This window comes from Delphinapterus leucas, chromosome 13, assembly GCF_059928025.1.
Source record: "Delphinapterus leucas isolate spDelLeu-1000000601 "Yukka" chromosome 13, BTC_Dleu_Yukka2, whole genome shotgun sequence".
NCBI lineage: Eukaryota > Metazoa > Chordata > Mammalia > Artiodactyla > Monodontidae > Delphinapterus > Delphinapterus leucas.
In genome coordinates, this window is record NC_143141.1 from 15738313 (window position 1) to 15758426 (window position 20114).

A 20114-nucleotide genomic window follows, 5' to 3' on the forward strand; every position below is an offset into this window, starting at 1 on the left:
AAAAGAAGAAATACACTAAAAAAGGCATAGCAGAGTTTGGTGGTGATCATTCTTACGTACACCCTGGGTGGGGGAAGTGGGGAGAGGGGTCAAGGTCACTCGGGAAATGAAAATTTGAGGCGGCAGATAACAGTTAATCTTTTAACTTTGGGTTGGGAGGTGCTTGGGAGTTAGTTATACGGGCAGATGGCACGGCTGACAGAGCTGTTTGGGGACAGCTGTCTTACGCGTTCCTCTCCTGTGGCTCCTCCACGCCTGTCCTGTTCACGGGGCCCCTGCGGGTGCTGTGGGGTATGGGGAATGTGCCTGCCGTTGTGGAATGAGGGCCAGGCGCGTGGCCGAGTGTGCAGGTCGTAGGGCATGTCTGGCATTTAGAAGGTGGAGCAGGACGGCAGGGGGAGGTCACCTTGCACATTTGGGGCTGCCTGCGTGGAGAGGCTGCTGGTGGAAAGGCACTGCTGTGCGGAAGAGAAGAGATTTTGGGAAACGGAGGGAAGGATCTTACATAAATGACATGATTAAAAAAAAAGACGACAAAGGAGAAGATGAAGGCTCTTGACTTGAAAATGAAAGAATATCATTTCAAGGAAATAACAGGAGAGCTGTTATCCAGAAAATGGAAATTGATGTCTATATTACAGCGTGTGAGGATTTTCAAAAGGTCTTTCGAAGGGTACTGGAAGTAGGAGAAGGAGTAGGGTATATATCCTACTCTGTATTTGACTAGGGTAATTTTTTTTTTCTTTTTTTTGCGGTACGCGGGCCTCTCACTGTTGTGGCCTCTCCCGTTGCGGAGCACAGGCTCCGGACGCGCAGGCTCAGAGGCCATGGCTCACGGGCCCAGCCGCTCCGCCGCATGTGGGATCCTCCCAGACCGGGGAACAAACCTGTGTCCGCTGCATCCGCAGGCGGATTCCCAACCACTGCGCCACCAGGGAAGCCCTGACTAGCGTAATTTTTAACCTTGTTAAATTCCAGGGAGCAGGAGAGGGGGCGGTGGGGCGAGGCCGAGGTTTGGGGCTGGGGAGAGAACCAATGCAACGTGTCAGCCTTGCCTACAGCTACTGTGTTGCAAAAACCACTCCTGATTGTCACAGTTTTGGTGTATTAGCACCCTGTTGTTAGCCAAAATACTGAAACTGGCTAAGATGTGCGCTGGAATCAGGTGAAATATTCACCAGTAGGGCAAAGAACAGTGGAGAGAGCGAGAGGGAGAAATGGGAATTGGAGAAATAATGAAAATGTAAAGATAAGGAATTTATAAAACAGTTGAATGTCTATAGAAGTTTGATGTATTTGGTAATTGAATCATAATGGTTGATTCTAAAGTATGTAATTGTGTAAAATTATTTTTATGAAAAAATCATGTGTGAATCAAACAAGTTAAAACTATGGATGTGCTGTGGAAGCATCCCAAGTGTCCACTGACAGATGAATGGATAAAGAAGATGTGGTGTATACACACACACACACACACACACACACACACACAATGGAATATTACTTGGCCACAAAAAAGAATGAAATAATGCCATTTCCAGCAACATGGCTGGACTTAGAGATTATCATACTAAGTGAAGTAAGCCAGACAGAGAAGGATGAATATATGATATCATTTATATGTGAAATCTAAAAAAATAATACCAATGAACTTATTTACAAAACAGAAACAGACTCAGAGACATAGAAAACAAATTTATGCTTACCAAAGGGAAAAGAGGGAAGGGAGGGATAAATTAGGAGTTTGGGATTAACAGATACAAACTACTAAACATAATACAGAGAAACAACAATGATTTACTGTATAGCACGAGGAACTGTATTCAAGATCCTGTAATAACCTATATTGGAAAAAACTATATGTATAACTGAATCACTTTGCTGTACACCTGAAACTAACACAATGTTGTAAATCAACTATACTTCAATTAAAAAAAAAACACAACTGTGACGTGCTATGCACAGAAATGGTTTCCTTATAGAAACACGTGGCAACAAACAGAATTTTTTTTTTTTCTTGGCTGCCCGTGTGGCTTTCGGGATCTTAGTTCCCCAACCAGGGATTGAACCTGTGCCCCCTGCAGTGGAAGCCAGGAGTCCTAACCACTGGACCGCCAGGGAATTCCCCAAACAGAATCATTTAAATGGAACAGAAATACTGTTTGACATAGCCTAAGAGTTCTTTCAGGGCACTTCATTTAATATTTTCTCACTTGGGTTACAGAGAATGATATTACTGCCTGGAAAAATAGCCGGCAGGAGGCTCCCAGAATCGTGTGTCACTTTTTACCTTTTTCTTGACAGCATCTTGACCCTCTGGCCTGGGTGATTTGATGCTCAAATTAAGCAGCTTTGTTCATAACTCTGTTGCCCTTAATTGTTTTCTCTTTATTTTGGCGGAGGTTCCCAATTTTATTAATGCCACGCTACCACCTGCGGAGCGCATCGCTGCTCAGGAGATCGACAGCTACTTCCGCTGGGAGCTTATCTACAAGCGGAACTAGAGAATGGGGAAGCGGGTGAAGGCCCTTTTGGAGGAGTTCCCTGACAAAGGCTTTTTCTTTGCCTTTGGAGCCGGCGAGTTGCAGGCTACCTCTGATTAGACCCAGGGCTCTGCTGCTTCTCCCGAGGAGGGGGTGTTGAGGTGGGTCCTGCTACGCGGTGAGAGGAGTGACACCTTCTTTGACTTTTTGATGATGTCAGAGTATCCGTCGTGGTTGAAACTTTGGTGCCTGTGACACTAGCTCTCCCTCCACGTGGGGCTCCTGATACACTCCGCAGCCAGGGAGGCATTTCTCCCTCTTCTGAACTCAGCACTTAATCCCAACTTCTTACTGGCACCTTTCTGTTTTTTAACTTCCCTTAAAATTTGTCTGTTTTCTCTCTCCTCCCTGACTGTGAGCGTCCTAAGTCTAAGGCTGGGGGCTGATACAGCAGCTATTATTAACCATGAGTAGTATACATGGAAATACACTGGGAAAATTATTTCCTTTTGTGGGATTTTTGAAATAAATTCTCTTACCTTCTTGAGTGATTTTAACATACCTTTGCAGCCTCCAGAATTAAGGACAGAAATGCCGGAGGCTGGGTAGTGTGCAGAAGTGTGTATTTGCTGGTCTAGGTTTCTTTTCAATCCTTCCACTAGCTTCATAAACTTGAACAAGTCACCCCGTTTAGTTTTTTTTTTTCTTACCAGTAAAATGCGGGGATTGGAGAGAAGCACTTCCGGAATAGCAGAATGAGTGATCCAGTGTAATCTCCTGATCTCACGATCCTTAGCTTACTTACATCTGCAAAACACCTACCCCCCTTTTTTGCCATGTACGGTGACATTCATAGGTTCTAAGGATTGGGATCTGGATATATTTTGGGGAACCGTTATTTAGCTTACCACAACATCTGAAACTCAATTAATGTAATATCCCATATTAATGGAATAAAAGACAAGAATCACATGATCATCTCAATGGATGCAGAAAAGCATTTGACAAAATGGAACTCTTTCATGATAAAAACACTCATCAGACTAGGAATGGAAGGGGACTTTAACAACCTGTTAAAAAAGTTGCTATGAAAAACCCATAGCTGACATCATCTTTTTTATGGCCAAGTAATATTCCATTTTTTATATATATATATATATATATATATATATATACACATACCACATCTTCTTTATCCATTCATCAAGTTGACATCTTTTCATAGTTGACATCATGAAAGACTGAATGCTTTCCCCCTAAGATGAGGAACAAGACACGGATGTCTGCTCTCACCACTTCTCTTCGACATTGTGCTGAAGGTTCTAGCCAGGGTAATTAGATAAGGAAAAGAAATAAAAGGCATTCACATTGGAAAGGAGGAAGTAAACCATCTATTTTTTCATCATCTTGTGGATAGAAAATCCTAAGTAATCCACAAAAAACCCCTATTAGAACTAATAACCGAGTTCAGGATACAAGGTCAATACACAAAAACCAGTTGTATTTCTATACCCTAGCAATGAATAATGTGGAAATGCAACTAAGAAGCCAGTTCCACTATATTCAAAATCTTGTAATAACCTATAATGGAAAAGAATCAGAAAAGAATATATATGTACATATATTTACACATACATACACATTTACATATATATGTATAAAACTGAATCACTTTGCTGTACACCTGAAACTAACACAACATTGTGAATCAACTATACTTCAAGAAAAAATATAAGTTAAAACAAAAGAAACCAGTTCCATTTACAACAGCATAAAAAACACTAAGGACTCAATTTAGTGAAGAGCAGATGCAAAATAAAAACTAAAAACATCATGGAAAGGAATTAAAGAAGACCGAAGTAAATAGAAAGACATTTCATGTTTGTGGATTGGAAGACATAATAAATAGCGTTAAGATGACAACGTTCCCCAGATTGAGCTACACATTCAGCGCAAGCCCTATCAAAATCTCAGCTCCCGAAAATGCTTTAAAGTTAGTGGTGAGGGTTGCACCACTTTGTGAATGTTCCCCAAATCACTGAATCGTACACTTGAAAAGAATGAATGTTATGTTATGTGAATGATATTCCAATAAAGCTGTTGTAGAAAAAAATAAGGGGTCAGGTTCCTGTATCTTGTTTTTTGAAAAATTCTATCATGAAACAAGTCGCAGTGTCGGCCTTGGTAGCCCTGGGTGGGTCTGGGAGTGGCTTCCTCCTCCGTGAGTCCCGTGTTCCGTAGTTGGATTGTGGACTGTGCCGTGTGGCGCTGTGCCCATGTCCGGCCTGTGTCAGTGAATGGCTTTCAGCTGTCGGCCCTCACCCTGCAGGCACCCCGACAGGCGTCAGGCCCCAGAGGGGCAAGGAGAGGCTTTGAGACGATGTCGGCCTGCCAGGTGGGTTGGACCTGGGCAGTTTGGAGGGCCAGCCCTCCAGATGGAGACTGTGCTGGACAGATGGCACAGGTGACACTGGGACACCTGGGCTTGCCTGATTCTCAGTCATGGTTCTTCATACGGCTGCAGCTCTGGATAGAGACCTCACAGCCCCTGGGCACTCTGGGTATCAGGAGTGTCCTGCATAGCCACCACGGTGCAGTTATCTTCGTGGGGCTGCTTTCTCCACCTCATGAGTCTATTTCTTCTGGTGCCTTCTGAAGGCTGAGTTGACCAGAGGGAACCACAGAAATTCAGAAATTGCTCCCAAACTCTTAGCCTTGGCAGTGAGAAATTTAAAATGCCGTGTGGTTAGCACACTTTTGATTGTAAAGTGAGGATCTCCCCAAACTGAAAGCTCCAGAGGTTTAAACTGCAACAGTGACGTCTGTCACGGGGATATGCAGATGAAATTTAAAGATGAGGAATGGAGCTCACCTTTGGAGTAGAAGGAAATTGAAGTCACACAGAATAGCTTGGTCCTTAATGATAAAGATTGCTAATAGGGGCTGTTCATTCGCTCGACAAATCCTGTTTTCATTCCTAATTGGTTGAGAGCATGGACGCTGGAGCCAGACCACCTGGGCACCACCTGTGCCTCTTCGTCATCTGTGAAATGGGGGTAATAATACACCTACCTTATAGGGTTGTTGTTGGGGGAAGGCTGAATGACATGTAAAGCACTGAGAACAGTGCCCTGCACCTCGTAATGCTCAGGAAACGTTAACTATCTTTATTATTGTGTTTACTCCCTGTCACATAGACTTGGTAACGGCTGGGAGAGTGGAAGCCATCGCCGCAACACTCTGCAAGCTCAGTCTCCTCCCCCGGCCCCGAGTCCAGGCATACTCTATACATGAGTTTGCTGTGCTTCTGCACCGGGGCTAATCTGGGCCTTGCCAACGTCCCTTTCATCTGAGTCAGTTGCCCTTCATCAGTCTTGGGGTCCTAAACTCTACGGTTGGACCCAAGAATGCAGTAGAGCCCAGTACCTTCTGCCCCAAACACCACCCTCGGGCTCCCCAGGCTCCCAGAGGCTGCTCTAAGTTCCCTCTGCTTCTTAGTGCTGTGGAGTCAGGACAAGGGAGAGTTTGGATGGACCTTAATTTGCTTTCCTGGTCTCTGCCTCTTGAGTATTCGGTTGTCAACATTGCATAGACTCTGGGGCCAAGCTGCCTGGGTTTAGATTCTGTTCTGCTGCTTCTTTTGTGTGTGAAGTCCTGAGCCTACATTACCTGTTTTCCATTTTCAAATGGAGATAATAACGATGCATCTGTTCTGCTGGATCAGAGGATGGAGCGCTGCAATTTAATTAGCCATTGAGGACATTAACATGACAACTGTCACAGAAAGGGGCATTGTGACCCCAGAGGATCATGTCAGTTCTGAGCATCAAAACCTGAAATGAAAGAAGATGAATCCCAGGATCTACCCTTTTAAGATACTTATTTTACGATGCCACTGTAAGCTTATCTGGTTGATATTTCCTGCTTTTTATTGAAAAAGAAAAAAGTGAAATAAAATTCAGGTTGAGGTTTCCAGCTCTGGTGGCTTCTGCTAAAAAGAGGGTTTTATTGTGCATTTTTAAGTAGACATAGGACAGAAGGGGCCTGGGGTCTCAGAGGTGCTTGGTTTACATAAACGAGAATGGTCAGGACTGTCAGCTCTGGATCCAGAGGTGGAAGGTTGGGACTTGGTGTCCTCTTAGCTGTGTGACTCGAGGCAGCTCACCGCATGGTTCTGATCCTGAGTCCTTATCTCTGAAACGCGGCTTATCCTGGCAGAGCTGTTGAGAGGCCCCCTTGCAGAAGCTTTCTGAACTGTACTGGGCTGGTTAGAAGGGACGGGGTTGGCAGAGTTATTTCTTGGTTCTGGGGTGTGTGTTTAGGGGTCACGAGAGCTGCCACATTTCTGATCATTTTTCTTACTGCAGGGCATTTCATGGGCAACAACACAGTTCTTGATGTTCTGCGGTGCGAAGGCTATGAGGTAGAACACGCCCCCGCTGGACGACCCATCAACAAGTAACCTTCCTGTGCTTCTATCCCGGTCAGGAAGCAGTTAGGGGAGCTGAGAGCCGCACAGGGCTGCTTGGGCGCCAGGGTGGGCTGTGTCCTGAGAGGCTCCGAGGGCCCCAGCACGGACACCAAGCAGCCACTCGGTCCCCAGCTCAGCTGGCGTCCCCTCGTGGCTGGGACTGTGTCAGACTTGGGTTGGCCGGCCAGGCACTTCGGGCAGTAGAGGCCACACTGGCCTTTCCTCAGCAGTGCTTGGGGCAGAAAGGAAGGTAAGGGGAGGATGCTCTTTGGTCCTGGGGCCCAGGAGGGGTGATTTGGCTTAACGCTCAGTGCCTTTGACCTGGGCCCTTGGGAGGTTTTAGGGAGGCAGGTGGTGGAAGCAGTCATAATGTAAGGCCAGGGGGGCTCAGAAGCTGGGAGTGCCTGTCAGACCCATCTCCCGCGTGGAAGCAAAGCCCCTTCTCTTTCTCTGAGCTGTTTCCTACCCCCAGGTCTGTTTACTTCTCATTTTTATGCAGAGTCACCCTCCTGCCCTGTGGCCCCTTCTGTAAAGAATTCAGGAGGCCAGGATCTCCCACCCTCATCAATGCTGCTGCCCCATGCTGGCCTCCCTGCTAGTCTCTGCCCCGTGTCCAGTCCTAGTGGGCACAAGGTGGCCCTTCCTACCCACTTTGTACCAGTCTGGGCTGCCCTAACAAAATACCACAGACTGGGTGGCTTTAACAATAGAAATTTATTTTCTCATGGTTCTGGAGGCTAGACACCAAGATCAAGGTGTCGGCAGGTTTGGTTTCTCCTGAGGCCTCTCTCTTTGGCTTGCAGGTGGCCTTTTCACTGTCCCCATGCGGCCTCTCCTTGGTGTGCGCACAACTCTGGTGTCTCTGTGTGTCCACACTTCCTCTTCTAAGGACACCAGTCAGACTGGATTAGGGCCCAACCTAAAGGCCTCATTTTAACTTAATCACCTCTTTAAAAGTCTTGTCTCCAAATACAGCCACATTCTGAGGTACTGGGGGTTAGAGCTCCAGCATGTGAATTTTGAGCGAACACAGTTCAGCCCACCTTCCATTCCTCTCCCACTCCCTCCAGATCGTGGTCACCAGCGCCCCCTCCTGGCAGAGCCCTCAGCTGCGGTGCGAGGACTCCAGGAGGAAAATACATGCCCTCTGCTGAGGGGACGGAGACGGGGTCCAGCTGTGGTGCCTGCCCGATGGCTCCCTTCTCCAGGTCTCCGGGTGCCCTCTTTCTCCTCGGAAGACCCACCTTCACCTCATGTTGTCTCAGGCCAGGTCCTCCTCTATCCCGTCACTCCAGAGGTTCCTTCTTGGGAGCCTGCTTTCCATCCCAATGAGCCATGATTCTCTGGAAAACTTGACTACATCCTGGGCTTATCTCATCCCCCACCTCTCTCCATATCTTGCACTCCGTTTATCAGTAACAGCCGTTCTTCACACAGTACTTTCTAGTTTACAAAAGCCCTCACCTAAGACTTCTTCTCATTTTCCACCTTCACCAGGCCTCTGGCTTCTTCCATTAAAATCTCTCTCAGATTTGCCCCCTTTGTTCCTAAGGTCATCACCCTCTGGTCCCTTCTCCACCTTTCTGTGGGACTAATCTTGCAAGTGTCCCTGACTCAGAAACCTTCAGGGTTTCTTGTTGTCCTCTTCCAAAGTCCAGTTTCTTCATGATGATGCCTCGGCACGCAGACCCCAACTTTTCCCAGCACGGATCCGCCTCTGATATCAGAAAACCTTTTGTCCTCGCCGCTGCCTCTCCACCTTTGCTAATGCTCTTCCTTTCCACTGTCTGCAGTCTCCCTCCACTCTTCCCCTGACTGAGAAAGTCCTGCTGCAGATCTCCATCCATCTCTCCCTCCCATTCTCCTTCAGCTCTGGGGGGAGAGCCCCGCCCTTAGGGATTCTCTGCTTGTTTGGGGGAGAGGATCTGTGGATCTTTCCTCACCCACTGGACTGTGTGCTCTTGGAAAGCAGGGTGGGCTGGGCCCTCTGATCACTTCTCAGCCCCTGGCCCCAGGCTGACTGTCACGGCTGGGGTTTATCACACTATCTTTGGGGTTGCCAGAGAGGGCCCCGCTTGGGAGTGTGGATGGGTGTGTGTGTGTGTGTTGCTGGTTGTTCTCAGACTCCTTAAATCTGCCTCTAACCCTGACACCTGCCCCTGGGGGAAGAGAGGTCAGGAGTCAATATATAAAAAATCTCTCCGTGAGATTCTGACACACAATGAAGGCTGAGAACCAGTCCCGTCATTTACTGGGCTGCTCACACTTCCCTGGGGAGGAAGGAACGTTTATTGATCAGTTGTCAGGTGGTAACTTGGTTCACACCGACTCTCAGTTAACCCTCAACACCAGCCTGTGGGGTGGGGGTTTCTTCTCCTTTACTGATGAAGAAACCAAAGGTGACACAGCTCGTCAGAGTCAGGATACAGTTCGGACTCCTCGCCTGCACAGCCCTTTTCTTTCTGCCCTTTCTTCTCCCAGTTTTAGCTTTCCAGCCCCTTTCTCTCTGTTCATGTAGTTTTCTCTGCCAGGGATCTATTCAGTGCCCCTACCCTTAATTCCATCAGAGTCTGTGAGATCCAGTGCAAAGGCCTGGGTTCACCCTCTCCCACGATCCTGGGGATGGCTGCAGCAGCTGTCCTGACTGTGTTCTGTGAGGGTAGCGTCTAAGAGTTTTCAGTGGTGCACTTCTTTCTCTACGGTGCTCCTGGGTGAGGTCATGAGAGAGCATGAGGTCCCTAAAGGAGCTCCTGTTCAGGGAGAAGAAGGGGCGAGGGACTCTGGGCCCAGAGCCAGGGAGATGCCCATAGTGAAGGAGTGGGTGAGGACATAACGAGGGCACTGGCTGTGGAGATACCTCCTTTCTTCTTCCCCTTCTCGGCAGCCATGTGATAATCCTTGAGGGATCTGGGCAGGCTGCTGTGGCTGTTGAAGAGCCTCTTTCTGAGCAGAGGCCTTATAGGGATACAGGAGGGAGGAACAGGGTTAAGGGCCACTTCAATTGTTCTAAGTAAAGAGCATTTAAACATTTTTCACTCCTCTTAAAACTTTCTAGGCAGTGGTGACCCGTTGTTAGGCAAGTGCAGTAATTATAAGCGGTTAAGAAAGAATCTTTTATTTCTTCCCCAGAGCTAGGGGATTTGGAGAGAGTACAATGAAGGTGTGTGAGGGAGAAACAAAGGCGTCAAAGTGATCACTTTTCGAGGTGATTTTGAGACCCCTGCCTCCCCATCCGTCTTGAACTTTCACATTATCTGCCTTTTGTGAGGTCCCGAGCCTTAAAGGCGGGGGAGGGCATCATGCTGGGGGACCTTCCTTCAATTCCTCTTCCTTCCTCCTCTGTTTACAGAGAAAAGACCAGAAACCGGTTGTCACAGCCCACCCCCTCTGCCGTCTTGGCTCCGGAAGCGCCCGCCCCGGAAGCTCAGGTACCGGAAGCTGGGTCTGCCGGGCCCCCACTGTTGCCGCTCCACCAGCCTCTGCCCAGAAGTTCCTACCTGCCGGGCGAGGCACGACGAAAGTTCCGGAAGAAGCAGAGGCGGCCGCAGCGGAGGCAGCGGCTCTGGCAGTTCAGCGACCTGTGAGTCCGACTGGAGGAGAGGTAAGGTGGCTGGGCCGGGCTGGGCCAGCCGCGAGCCCATCGCCCGGTCAGTCCTCACCCCGGAAGTGCGGGTGGGCGGCAGCCCAGGAATGCGGGTCTCACTGCTTCAGGGGCGGAAGTTCAAGGCTGTGGTAGGGGGTGAGTGGCCCCACTATCACGGTGCAACCTTTCTCGTTCCTCATGGCCTGGACAGTGGTCTTCTGTCCACTCTGGTGGAGGCGAATCCAGATTAAAAGTAACTGCTTCAAGCCAGGGCCGGGGCCAGGACCCCATATTTATCTCTGTTAACGAACAGATGGGGCGGGGGGCATGGGTGGGTCTGTTAAAACTAGTATGAGGCTGGAATAAAGGTTGAGAAGAACTTGATTTCCCAGCCCTTTCTCCACCGCAGATCAGGGAGACGCTCATAGCTTTCCGGAGCTGGAAGCACCTCTGTAGGAATGGGCTTGTTCAGCCCCTACGTTTTGCAGGGAGCATGGTGACCACAGAATGTGCACTTGCAGAGATGCCCAGTGGGTGGATCAGAGGTGGGTAGAGGAGCCAAAGATGGGGACCCAGCCTGGTTTCTGCTGGAAGAACTACACCAGAGAGGCCTGGGATCCAGGCTACAGTTCAATTTATACCAAACTTTTTGAGTTCTTCCTATGTGCCCGCTGTTGTGTTGGTGCTGTGGCTTTGGGGGTGAACCAGACCGACACTGGCCCTGCCTTCATGGAGCTCACAGTCTGGGGAGGAAGCTGGATTTTGAGTTGATTATTCACAAGGGGAGTGTAGGGGGCTGCGGGGACGTGCGTTGTGTGTGTTGGACATTACTACCTAACTTAGGGTGGCGGGTGTCAGGAAGGGCCTCCTGGAGGAAGCGACCTTTTGGTTGCTGCTGAGTAGAAGCCTGACAAAGTGGAGCCCAATGAAGAGAGCTCCTGAGTCTGGATCAGGAGATGCAGGCATCTGATACCTGCATAGGTGCTTAATAATGAATGTTGAATGAATGTGTAAACAACTGAACAGGGAGGGGAGGGAGTTCCCAGCAAGGGGAACAGTGCAAAAGCCTGATGTGGAGAGAGTGATCATGTTAAAGGAACCAAGATGAAGTAATTCTGGCTGGAGCCTGGGAGGTCAGTGGGAAGAGGGGTGAGGTAGGTCTAGAAGGTAAATTGGATGGAATGACTGTGAGAATCTCATGCCTGAGAGAAGTAGGGTGCCACTGAAAGGTTTGAGGCAGGCATCCCGTGTGCTGTGGGGTTTGCATTTTTAAATGGACAGAAGCTGGCAGCCAGATGTGACCTGGAGAGCAGGGACAGATCCTGTTGGTGTCCATGTGCCCCATGGTGCCTGACACGGGGAGGCTCCTCAACCATCCTTCACTGATGGAGGAATACACTGACCTGTTTAGTACCTTCTCAGTCTGGGCCATTTCCTTTCAAGGTGGCCATGCAGGGATTGGGCACTTTACACCAGAGCTGAGCTGAAAGGACCAGGTGAGACCGCGCTTGTTCTGTCTTGACCTGGGAAGGCTGCGTGGTGTTCGCATGACACCCAAGCTGGGGTAGGGGAGAGAGCCAGAGACCCGGAGAGGAATCCTCCTGGCTTGGCGGTGCCGCTCTGTGTGGTCAGGGAGGAGGGTCCCTGCTTGACATTGCCCAGAGGCTGATAATTAGCAAGTCTGAGCAAACTAATTTTAATAATCCTTGAACCAAGAAGCAAATAGCTGGGGGAGAGTTGTTCAGTGTGCTAGTCTTCGTGCCTGTATCATTTGGTTTTGTTGTAGCAGTAGTCATGAGGGCCAAGACGTAGGAAATCTGTTAACGTACTAAGATACATTCCTGTCTTTGGAGGAGAGAGGTGAGAAGGAGCTGTGCAGGCCTTTGGGGGCCTCGGAGTATCCAGTGGCTCTTGCTGTGCCCTGAGACTCTGTCTTTCTCTTTGCCTCCAAATGCTGGGATCCCACAGCTCCAGGTCCCCGTTCTGGACAGGCGCATCTCCGCAGAGCTGCGGCTCCCTCGCCCTGGGCAGTCTCCCCACAGTCAGATGGTGGTCAGCAGTGCCTGCCTGTCTGTCTGGACACCTATGTTATGGGTGCTGGTGCTGGCTTTCCAAACAGAGACAACCCTCCTGTAATGACCAGAGAAGCCAAGACCTGACGCCTTGGACTTGAAGGACAGCCATTTTGTACTCCACACTGTGCTCTGGCCCTGATAGGCCCAACCCAGGAGAAGAGACTCAAAATTAAAAAGCCAACGTTGATTCTTCTTTTTCCAAGGAATGACTTTGGGTTATCCAGCAATGCTTGGGGGAGGTGTATAGTTTTGTAACATAATGAGCTGTATGAAAATAATTAATTGTAAGAAAATTATTAAATACTTTTTTTGTGTAGATTTTTTGCCACAATGTGTATACCAAGCAAACAACTCTTTTTGCTCACATGCTCTGAATACTATCCCTGCTGCACTCCTGGCCCCACTCCTGGGCCTGCCTGCAGCCATGGACCCTGCCCCTTTCCTCCTTCCTGCTGCTCTTCTCCCCATCCTCTCCTGGTTCTGGAAGCAACAGAGTCAGTAGGCTGTGGAACTTCTGTTCTGCTCCTCTCTATTCAAGGTCTGGTGACTAGTGTGGGTCCTGCACTCTGATAAGTGCTTTCATTATGTACAGTGTGTGAGGGTGTCTCATCCACATGCTGAAGACTGGTGGATAGGTAGGCTTTGTCAGGGGTGTTGTGCAAGAAAATGGGTTTCAACCTCTCTCCCCGTCCCTGTCCTGTGTGTTACTTATTATTTATATGTCTTTGTGTTTTCCAAATAAAGTCTTATGAAGAATCTGTATATAAAATGATTAAAAATAGAATTTCCCTAGTTGAGTCTGAAATGGGAACTTTCAGCCCTGCCCAGCTGATACCCGCCCCCCTCTCCCTCCCCCTGCTGCCACCATGGTTACAGACCAGGGTCTCCCGCCTGTGGCAGAGTTTCCTTTTGGTTCTCCTGGGCCTCTGAGCAGCTCACAAAAACCCAGAGGGTCTGCCCAGGACTTGGATGGGGCCAATAAGAAGTATCTGGTTTCAGGTACCTTGATTGTCTGGGCTTACAGTTCTGTGGCCTTCCCTTCCTTTTTCCAGAGACTTTCTTGTGGGTTCATTCTTGGTCATTTCCAGGGCCAAGGAGATCTTTGAGTCCCACTGAGTGATGTGATGGCACTCAGGATCCATGTTCACCACCTTTGCTCCATTCTGTGTCCCCTGTATTGCAGGGGTAGGAGGGCTAAACTTTCCGAGATTCCCTTGCTGCTATGATCGAGAGTCTTCTAATGAGATACACTTAGTGAGATTTGGAAGGTGAAAGGGGCAGAAGACCTTTTTCTTTGGTCGTAAGTGGCAGTTATGTGCAGGCTCCAGCAGACACAAGCTTGTGTGGTGGCCAGGCTCTGCATGAGGCTGGCACAGCTTCCTGCAGCTCTCTGACCTCGGATTACAGCTGCTGCGGTGCCTAATGTCAACCCTCTGACTTCTGCAGCTGTAGCCACTCCCGTGACTTAGGAGGCACCTCTTCCCTCTGATTCCTAATAGAAGTGGTGCTCCCTGCTTCGCAGCGGCTTGAGTCTACAGGATTGCTGTGGCTGACCCTGTTCTTCCTGTAAGCAGGGGGCGTGGCTTTCTCCAGAGGCCCACATCCGAGCTGCGTGGTACCCAGTTTCTTGGCTCATATCCGGGCTGAGGAAGCAACAGACCCGGTTGGCAGGGCTGATGCAAAATGGTTTGCAAACCACAGTGGCTGCTCCATCTCAGCACCGCTTTTGAGGTGGCAGGGGCGCCGATGCACCTGGAGGGCGACTTGGCCAGTTTTCATACAGTTTTACCCCAAAGCGGAAAATTCCTCTGCACTTGAGTGGGAGCGACCTGCACTATCGTGAAAGACCACAGGCTCTTCTGAGGATTGTAATCCAGCCCCACAGCATGGGGGAATGGCACCATGGGCCCAGATCTCATGTGTTGGGCCCTGAGCCTTAATCTGGTCTAGACATGGAAGAACCTAGGGCCACGAGACTGACGTGTACAGTGGGCCTTTCACATTAGCGTGAAGAGGAAGGAAGCCCATGTGGATGAGGAAGTACTGAGGTCTGACTCCCCGCCCCTACCCCCCCCCCGCCCCAGTCCCCTCCCCGCCCTGTCCCAGCCACCCCCCCACCCCCCCACCCCCGTCCCAGCCACCCCCCTTACTGATGGGAAGCTGCCTCCTGCATGGGGGAGGGGGAGCAGGCTTAAGAGGCGAGTGCTGAACTCACTGCTTTCACATCAGAGCTTGAATTACCACCAGAAAGAGAAACTGAAAACACTTTATTTTAGGTTATAAAAGAAATAAAAGCCACACTTGCTACCTTTAAGCCAGATCAGAAGTAAACCTGTTTTGCTCGCATATAAATTACGCAGACTTTTCTCCCCCATCAGGAAAGATCTCTGGCCTGGTTCTTTTTAAGCACAGAGGTGGCACCTTTTCACTCATTTAGTTGGCAGAGCAAAGCCGATCCCTTGGCAATCCAGTAATCTTTGGACCGCTTGGAGGGTAAGAGGATGGTCACCACAAAGTTGGTTGAATGACCTAGTTAAGAATACAGGGAAAAAAGGGTTGTTACTTTAAAGAATAACCCCTTAATACAAAAACCACTGTACTGGGAGTTTAGACACCTGGGCTCCAGACCTGACTTTGCCTCTAAAGAAGAAGGGCAAATAGTCCTCTACAGATTTCAGTTTTATGCTTTATAAAATGAAGATGTTAGAACAAATGATCCTTTAGGACCTGTCCAGCTTAGGCCTTGTATAACCTTATAAACTATGTTTCAAGTTCTCTGCAGTTTGTTTCAGGGAGCATTGGACTAGGATTGAGGCCTGAGTTTTAATGGGATTCAGGGGATACAGTTGGTAGGTTGGGCATCCATCCGTTTGTCCATCTGCTTGTCCATCCATCCATCCATCCTTTGTTCCACCCAGTAGGTAGGCACTGGGGTCCTGAGATGACTAAGTGCAGTCACAGTTATGTCCCTCAGCTCTGGGACATCTGAAGTAAGAGGGCACTTTTACCGTTTCTTCACTGTGTGCCTGGGTGAGGGGGGCCAGGACCAGGTTGTGAAGAGGACCCTGCCCTCAGGATGGGAGTTGCTGTTTCTGGCCTTCACAGCAAACCCCATCTGTGTGGAAGTCAGGGCAGGTGGTGGTGTCCCCAGCAGAGAATGCCTACATCTCCCCTTTCCTTATCTATGCCGTCGTTCCCTGCATGGTGCCTTGGCAGGTGCTCGGATGACATTTTTTAGTACATACGCAGAATGTATATGTATAGTAACCATTAGTTTGAATTGAAATTCAAATAAGGTCCATACCTTGCAACAGTGATGTGTTGTTTAAATCTCTTTCAACTGGTAGGTTCCCCTCTGTTCCTTTTGCCACCCCCTTGTAATATATTTGTTGAAACAACCAGGCTATTTCTCCTGTGAGGTTTCCCAGAGTCTGGCTCTTGTTGACAGCATCCCTGTGGTGACTTTACACATGTTCCTCTATTACTTAGAGCCATTATTTCATTAAGGTTAATAATTTTAAATTTTAGTGATGATTAAGTCTATAGAGCCCACCTGTGATTTAATTTTTGTATGTGGTAGGAGATAAGGATCTAAGTTTGGTATAACCAATTGTCCCAGCATCGTTTGTGGAATAATTTCCATCTTCCTGATCAATTTTAAATGATGCTGGTATTATAGGTCAAGTTCCCATATAGGCACAGTGCATTTCTGGGCTCTCTCTCCAGTACATTGGATCTGTTTATAGAATCTTGTGCCAGTGCACTGTCATTTTAATTACTACCTTTTCTTTTTTCCTTTTCCTGAAAACCACAGAGTTCCTGTTGGAATTTTAGCCAATAAGAAGAAGAAAAATGACTCTATTAAAAAATGGGCAAGGGCTTCCCTGGTGGCGCAGTGGTTGAGAGTCCGCCTGCCGATGCAGGGGACACGGGTTTGTGTCCCGGTCCGGGAAGATCCCACATGCCGCGGAGCGGCTGGGCCCGTGAGCCATGGCCACTGAGCCTGCGCGTCCGGAGCCTGTGCTCCGCAACGGGAGAGGAGGCCCGCGTACCGCAAAAAAAAAAAAAAAAAGTACATGTCCCTACAAAAACTTGTAAATACCATTATTAATTTAAAAAATACCTTTGAACACTTTTTTAGGTTTGTCATAGGAGTGGGAGGTCATGTGACACGAATGTCTATTTTAGTTCTATTCTGTACATTACCCTTAGAGAACACCCTTTAACTGAATATTTTATTAGAAAAATAAATATCATCAATATCTATATTCTCCATTCAAATGAGAAAGATTTTTTAGTTATTTCTTCCTGGCTCCTCTCCCGTGTTTCTGTCATCTCGAAATTTAGTTCCAAGTTATTATAAATTCATTTTTATGGTCAAACTATTAAAGATTTAACCGTGTGTGTGTGTCTGTTTTAAGTAGAGGATCAGTGGTGATTAATGTAGAGCCTCTGTATGTCCAAGACGGTCTTTATTACAACTTTTCGTTCAGATGATAATTTGGTTGCACTTGCAATTCTGGTTCAAAGTTGTTTTTCCTCAGCCCTTTGAAGAAGTTTCTCTATTTTTATATGCACTGTGGATAATGACACATGTCTGAAGTCAATCTGATTCTCATTTTCTGGAATTTTAGTTCCAGTATATTAATGCATTTCATCTCTTTGAGAATTTTCTTTATTTCTGATGGTCTTAGGTATCACTCTGATATATCTAGGTTTCTTTTAAAATTTGTTTATTTGTTCGTTGTATATTTTAAAAAATTACCCCTACCACTTTGTGAGATCTCTCAATCTGAGGACTCAACTGTTTCTTCAGTTCTGGGAAATTATCAGCCAGTTTTTCAAATATTACTGCTCTTCCATTTTTTCTCCTTTCTCCTTCCAGATTGCCTACTAGATAAATGTTGGTGATTTTAACTCCTTCCACAGTGTCACTTAAAAAAATTGCATTGTGCTGTCTTTTGAGGGATTTCCTCAGTGCATTCTCTTGTCTCACTCTCTAGCTGTCTGCATTCAGTTCTTCAGCTTATCTGTTGATATTGCTTTCTTTTTATCTGGTTCCTTTTTTTCAGGGCTGTATCTCAGTTTCAGGTCTACTAAGATTTCTCTTTTTGTAGCATGGCATTCCACTTATTTGTTTTAAAATCTCTTTTCTACGCTGAGTCTCAGTGGATTTGGTCAGAGATAGATTTGTCTACTCAGTCCATCATTTTTCAATTAGAAGGCACTGCTCAATAAACTACTTTCTGGGACTTCCCTGGTGGTGCAGTGGTTTAGAATTCACCTTCCAGTGAAGGGGATGCGGTTTCGATCCCCGGTCGGGGAACTAGATCCCACGTGCATGCCGCAAATAGGAGCCCGCTGGCCACAACTAAGACCCGGCACAACCAAAATAAATAAAATAAATAAATAAATTGAAAGACACACACACAAAATAAACTATTTTCTACTCATCAGACTAATAGAAGCAAGCATTGGCTTTATAATATTAATCTACACTCAGCATTAAAACAAATAGAATTTACTGCATCTACAAATTTGTGTGTTATAAGTGGTCTTATTTTCAGCCTGGCTCATTGGCCCAAGATCACCCTTTGTACATTACAGTTCAGCATTTGGACTTTGATGGTTGTAGTTTGCATTCGGTCATTATACTGATCTTAGCACATCCTCACCTGTGGTTGAGAGTGTTCCTGCCCGGGCCCCTGTCTTGTAAAGTGGGGAGTGGTAGAGTGTTGGGTTTGGCTCGTAATTTTGTTGAGGTTCAAAATGCACCACAGGCAGCATTGGATTCATCTGTCCGGGCAGTGCGTCTTCTATCACCATCTCCTTATTGTCCCATCGAGAAGCATCCATGAATATCCCATGGACAAGAACACCATCCTCAGGAGAGGGCAACTGAAAGACATGCAGAAGTTCATAGGTGAGAAGAGGAGGAGGGGTCGGTTTTGTGGGCCACCTCCTAGGCCTACAACCTCACTCAGTTCCAAGAACCAATCCAGAGATTCTCTTATCACTCACATTTTGGAGAGGAGAATGCCAAGGCTCCAGAAGGTGAAATAATTTGCTTCTCAGTTTGTCACCAAATCTCATACTTTTCACACTCCCACAGGCTGTCCGCTAGGGGGTACCCCTGGGAAACCCACTGATGGGCTTCAGACTCTGATATCATGACGTTAGGATTTTCCCCTTCTCATGGGAAGTGGATGGACAAGAGGGCTGTGATTATCATCTGTTATTTTTAGCAAGGCCTTTCAAAGATCTGGGTGCCGTTCCAGAAGATAGGTTATATATTGGCAATAATATTTGCAGAGTGCCTATGGAAAGCTTTTTAAGGGAAATTTTGCAGGAAGCGGGACTTCCCTGGTGGGGCAGTGGTTAAGAATCTGCCTGCCAATGCAGGGGACATGGGCTCGATCCCTGCTCCGGGAAGATCCCACATGCCTCGGAGCAACTAAGCCTGCATGCCACAACTACTGAGCCCGTGTGCCACAAGTACTGAAGCCTGCATGCCTAGAGCCCATGCTCCGCAACAAGAGAAGCCACCGCAATGAGAAGCACACGCACTGCAATGAAAAGTAGCCCCTGATCACCACAACTAGAGAAAGCCCGCACGCAGCAACTTAGACCCGATGCAGCCAAAAATAAATAAATTAAAAAAAAAAAAAAAGAAATTTTGCAGGAGAAAGAGAGACAGAAACAGAGACCCTGTCCCTCAATGTCCTGTGATTAGATGTCACCACTGGTATACAATTTCTTCCAGTTGTGGGCTTCTGTGTATCCTTCCTCAAACATTGAGTGAACTTGGCCAGTTCTGGGGCCCTAGACCTTTGGATAACTGGAGCTTCACACCTGCAGGCAGAGGACCAAGCTGTGCGGTCATAAGGGATGTGTTTTATAGTGAATAAAAGGATGGTAAGTGCTTTTTGGTTGGACTTTACTACCTAGTGTCCTGTAGTTTGTCCCTCGCATGCAGCGAGGTAGAGCAAGGCCTTCCTGTTTTGGGGGCTGCTCTGTATGCTTGTGCAGGTTTGCCTGAGTAGAGGCTGAAACCATCCTGCCAGCCACTTGCCAAGCTGTGTGTAGGAGCCGTCTGCACACACACAGAGCGAGTGCCTTTTCCTAAATGGCACAAAGGCGGCAATGGGCTGACAGTGGCCCTGCTGTTTGTAACAGAACTCAAGTCGTCCAACAGTCTCCTGCTGTGTCTTGCAGACGTTTGCTGGGAGGACCAGGAGATGGGCTGACTACACAGTTTGCAGTCTCCACAGAAGGCAGGCGGCACTCCCAGGCATCACTGTGGTTCACTGCACATGACCCGCGTGGAGATGTGTGTAGACTGGGGCAGGCTGGAGGGACAGAGGCCCGGTGGTCACTGTAAACACCTGATCGTCAGTCAGTCTATGTGGCAGATGGAGCGTGCCGGGCACAGAGCAGGGCCAGCATCCAGGACGGACTGGACGAGGGCTTTTATGTGGGTGTTGTCCTGCCCTCCTGCAGCC

The 20114-nt window shown here is 48.0% G+C and overlaps 2 protein-coding genes across 2 annotated transcripts in view; one reads left to right on the plus strand and one right to left on the minus strand.

Annotated features, from left to right (window-relative positions):
* Positions 1–12928, plus strand: part of TRABD2A (TraB domain containing 2A) — a 58564-nt gene extending 45636 nt beyond the window's left edge. Inside the window, 4 exon segments of the mRNA XM_089922910.1 lie at positions 2403–2577; positions 6851–6941; positions 10304–10555; positions 12490–12928. Of these exon segments, the coding sequence (XP_089779036.1) occupies positions 2403–2577; positions 6851–6941; positions 10304–10555; positions 12490–12673 (702 nt within the window). The 3' untranslated portion in view covers positions 12674–12928.
* A 1828-nt stretch (positions 12929–14756) lies between these two features.
* The window catches only part of DNAH6 (dynein axonemal heavy chain 6), a 294154-nt gene continuing 288796 nt past the window's right edge, over positions 14757–20114 (minus strand). Inside the window, exons 75-76 of the mRNA XM_022556141.3 lie at positions 18288–18510; positions 14757–15141 (exon numbers count right to left, since the gene is read on the minus strand). Coding sequence (XP_022411849.2) covers positions 15038–15141; positions 18288–18510 — 327 coding nt within the window. The 3' untranslated portion in view covers positions 14757–15037. The remainder of the gene's footprint in view (positions 15142–18287; positions 18511–20114) is intronic.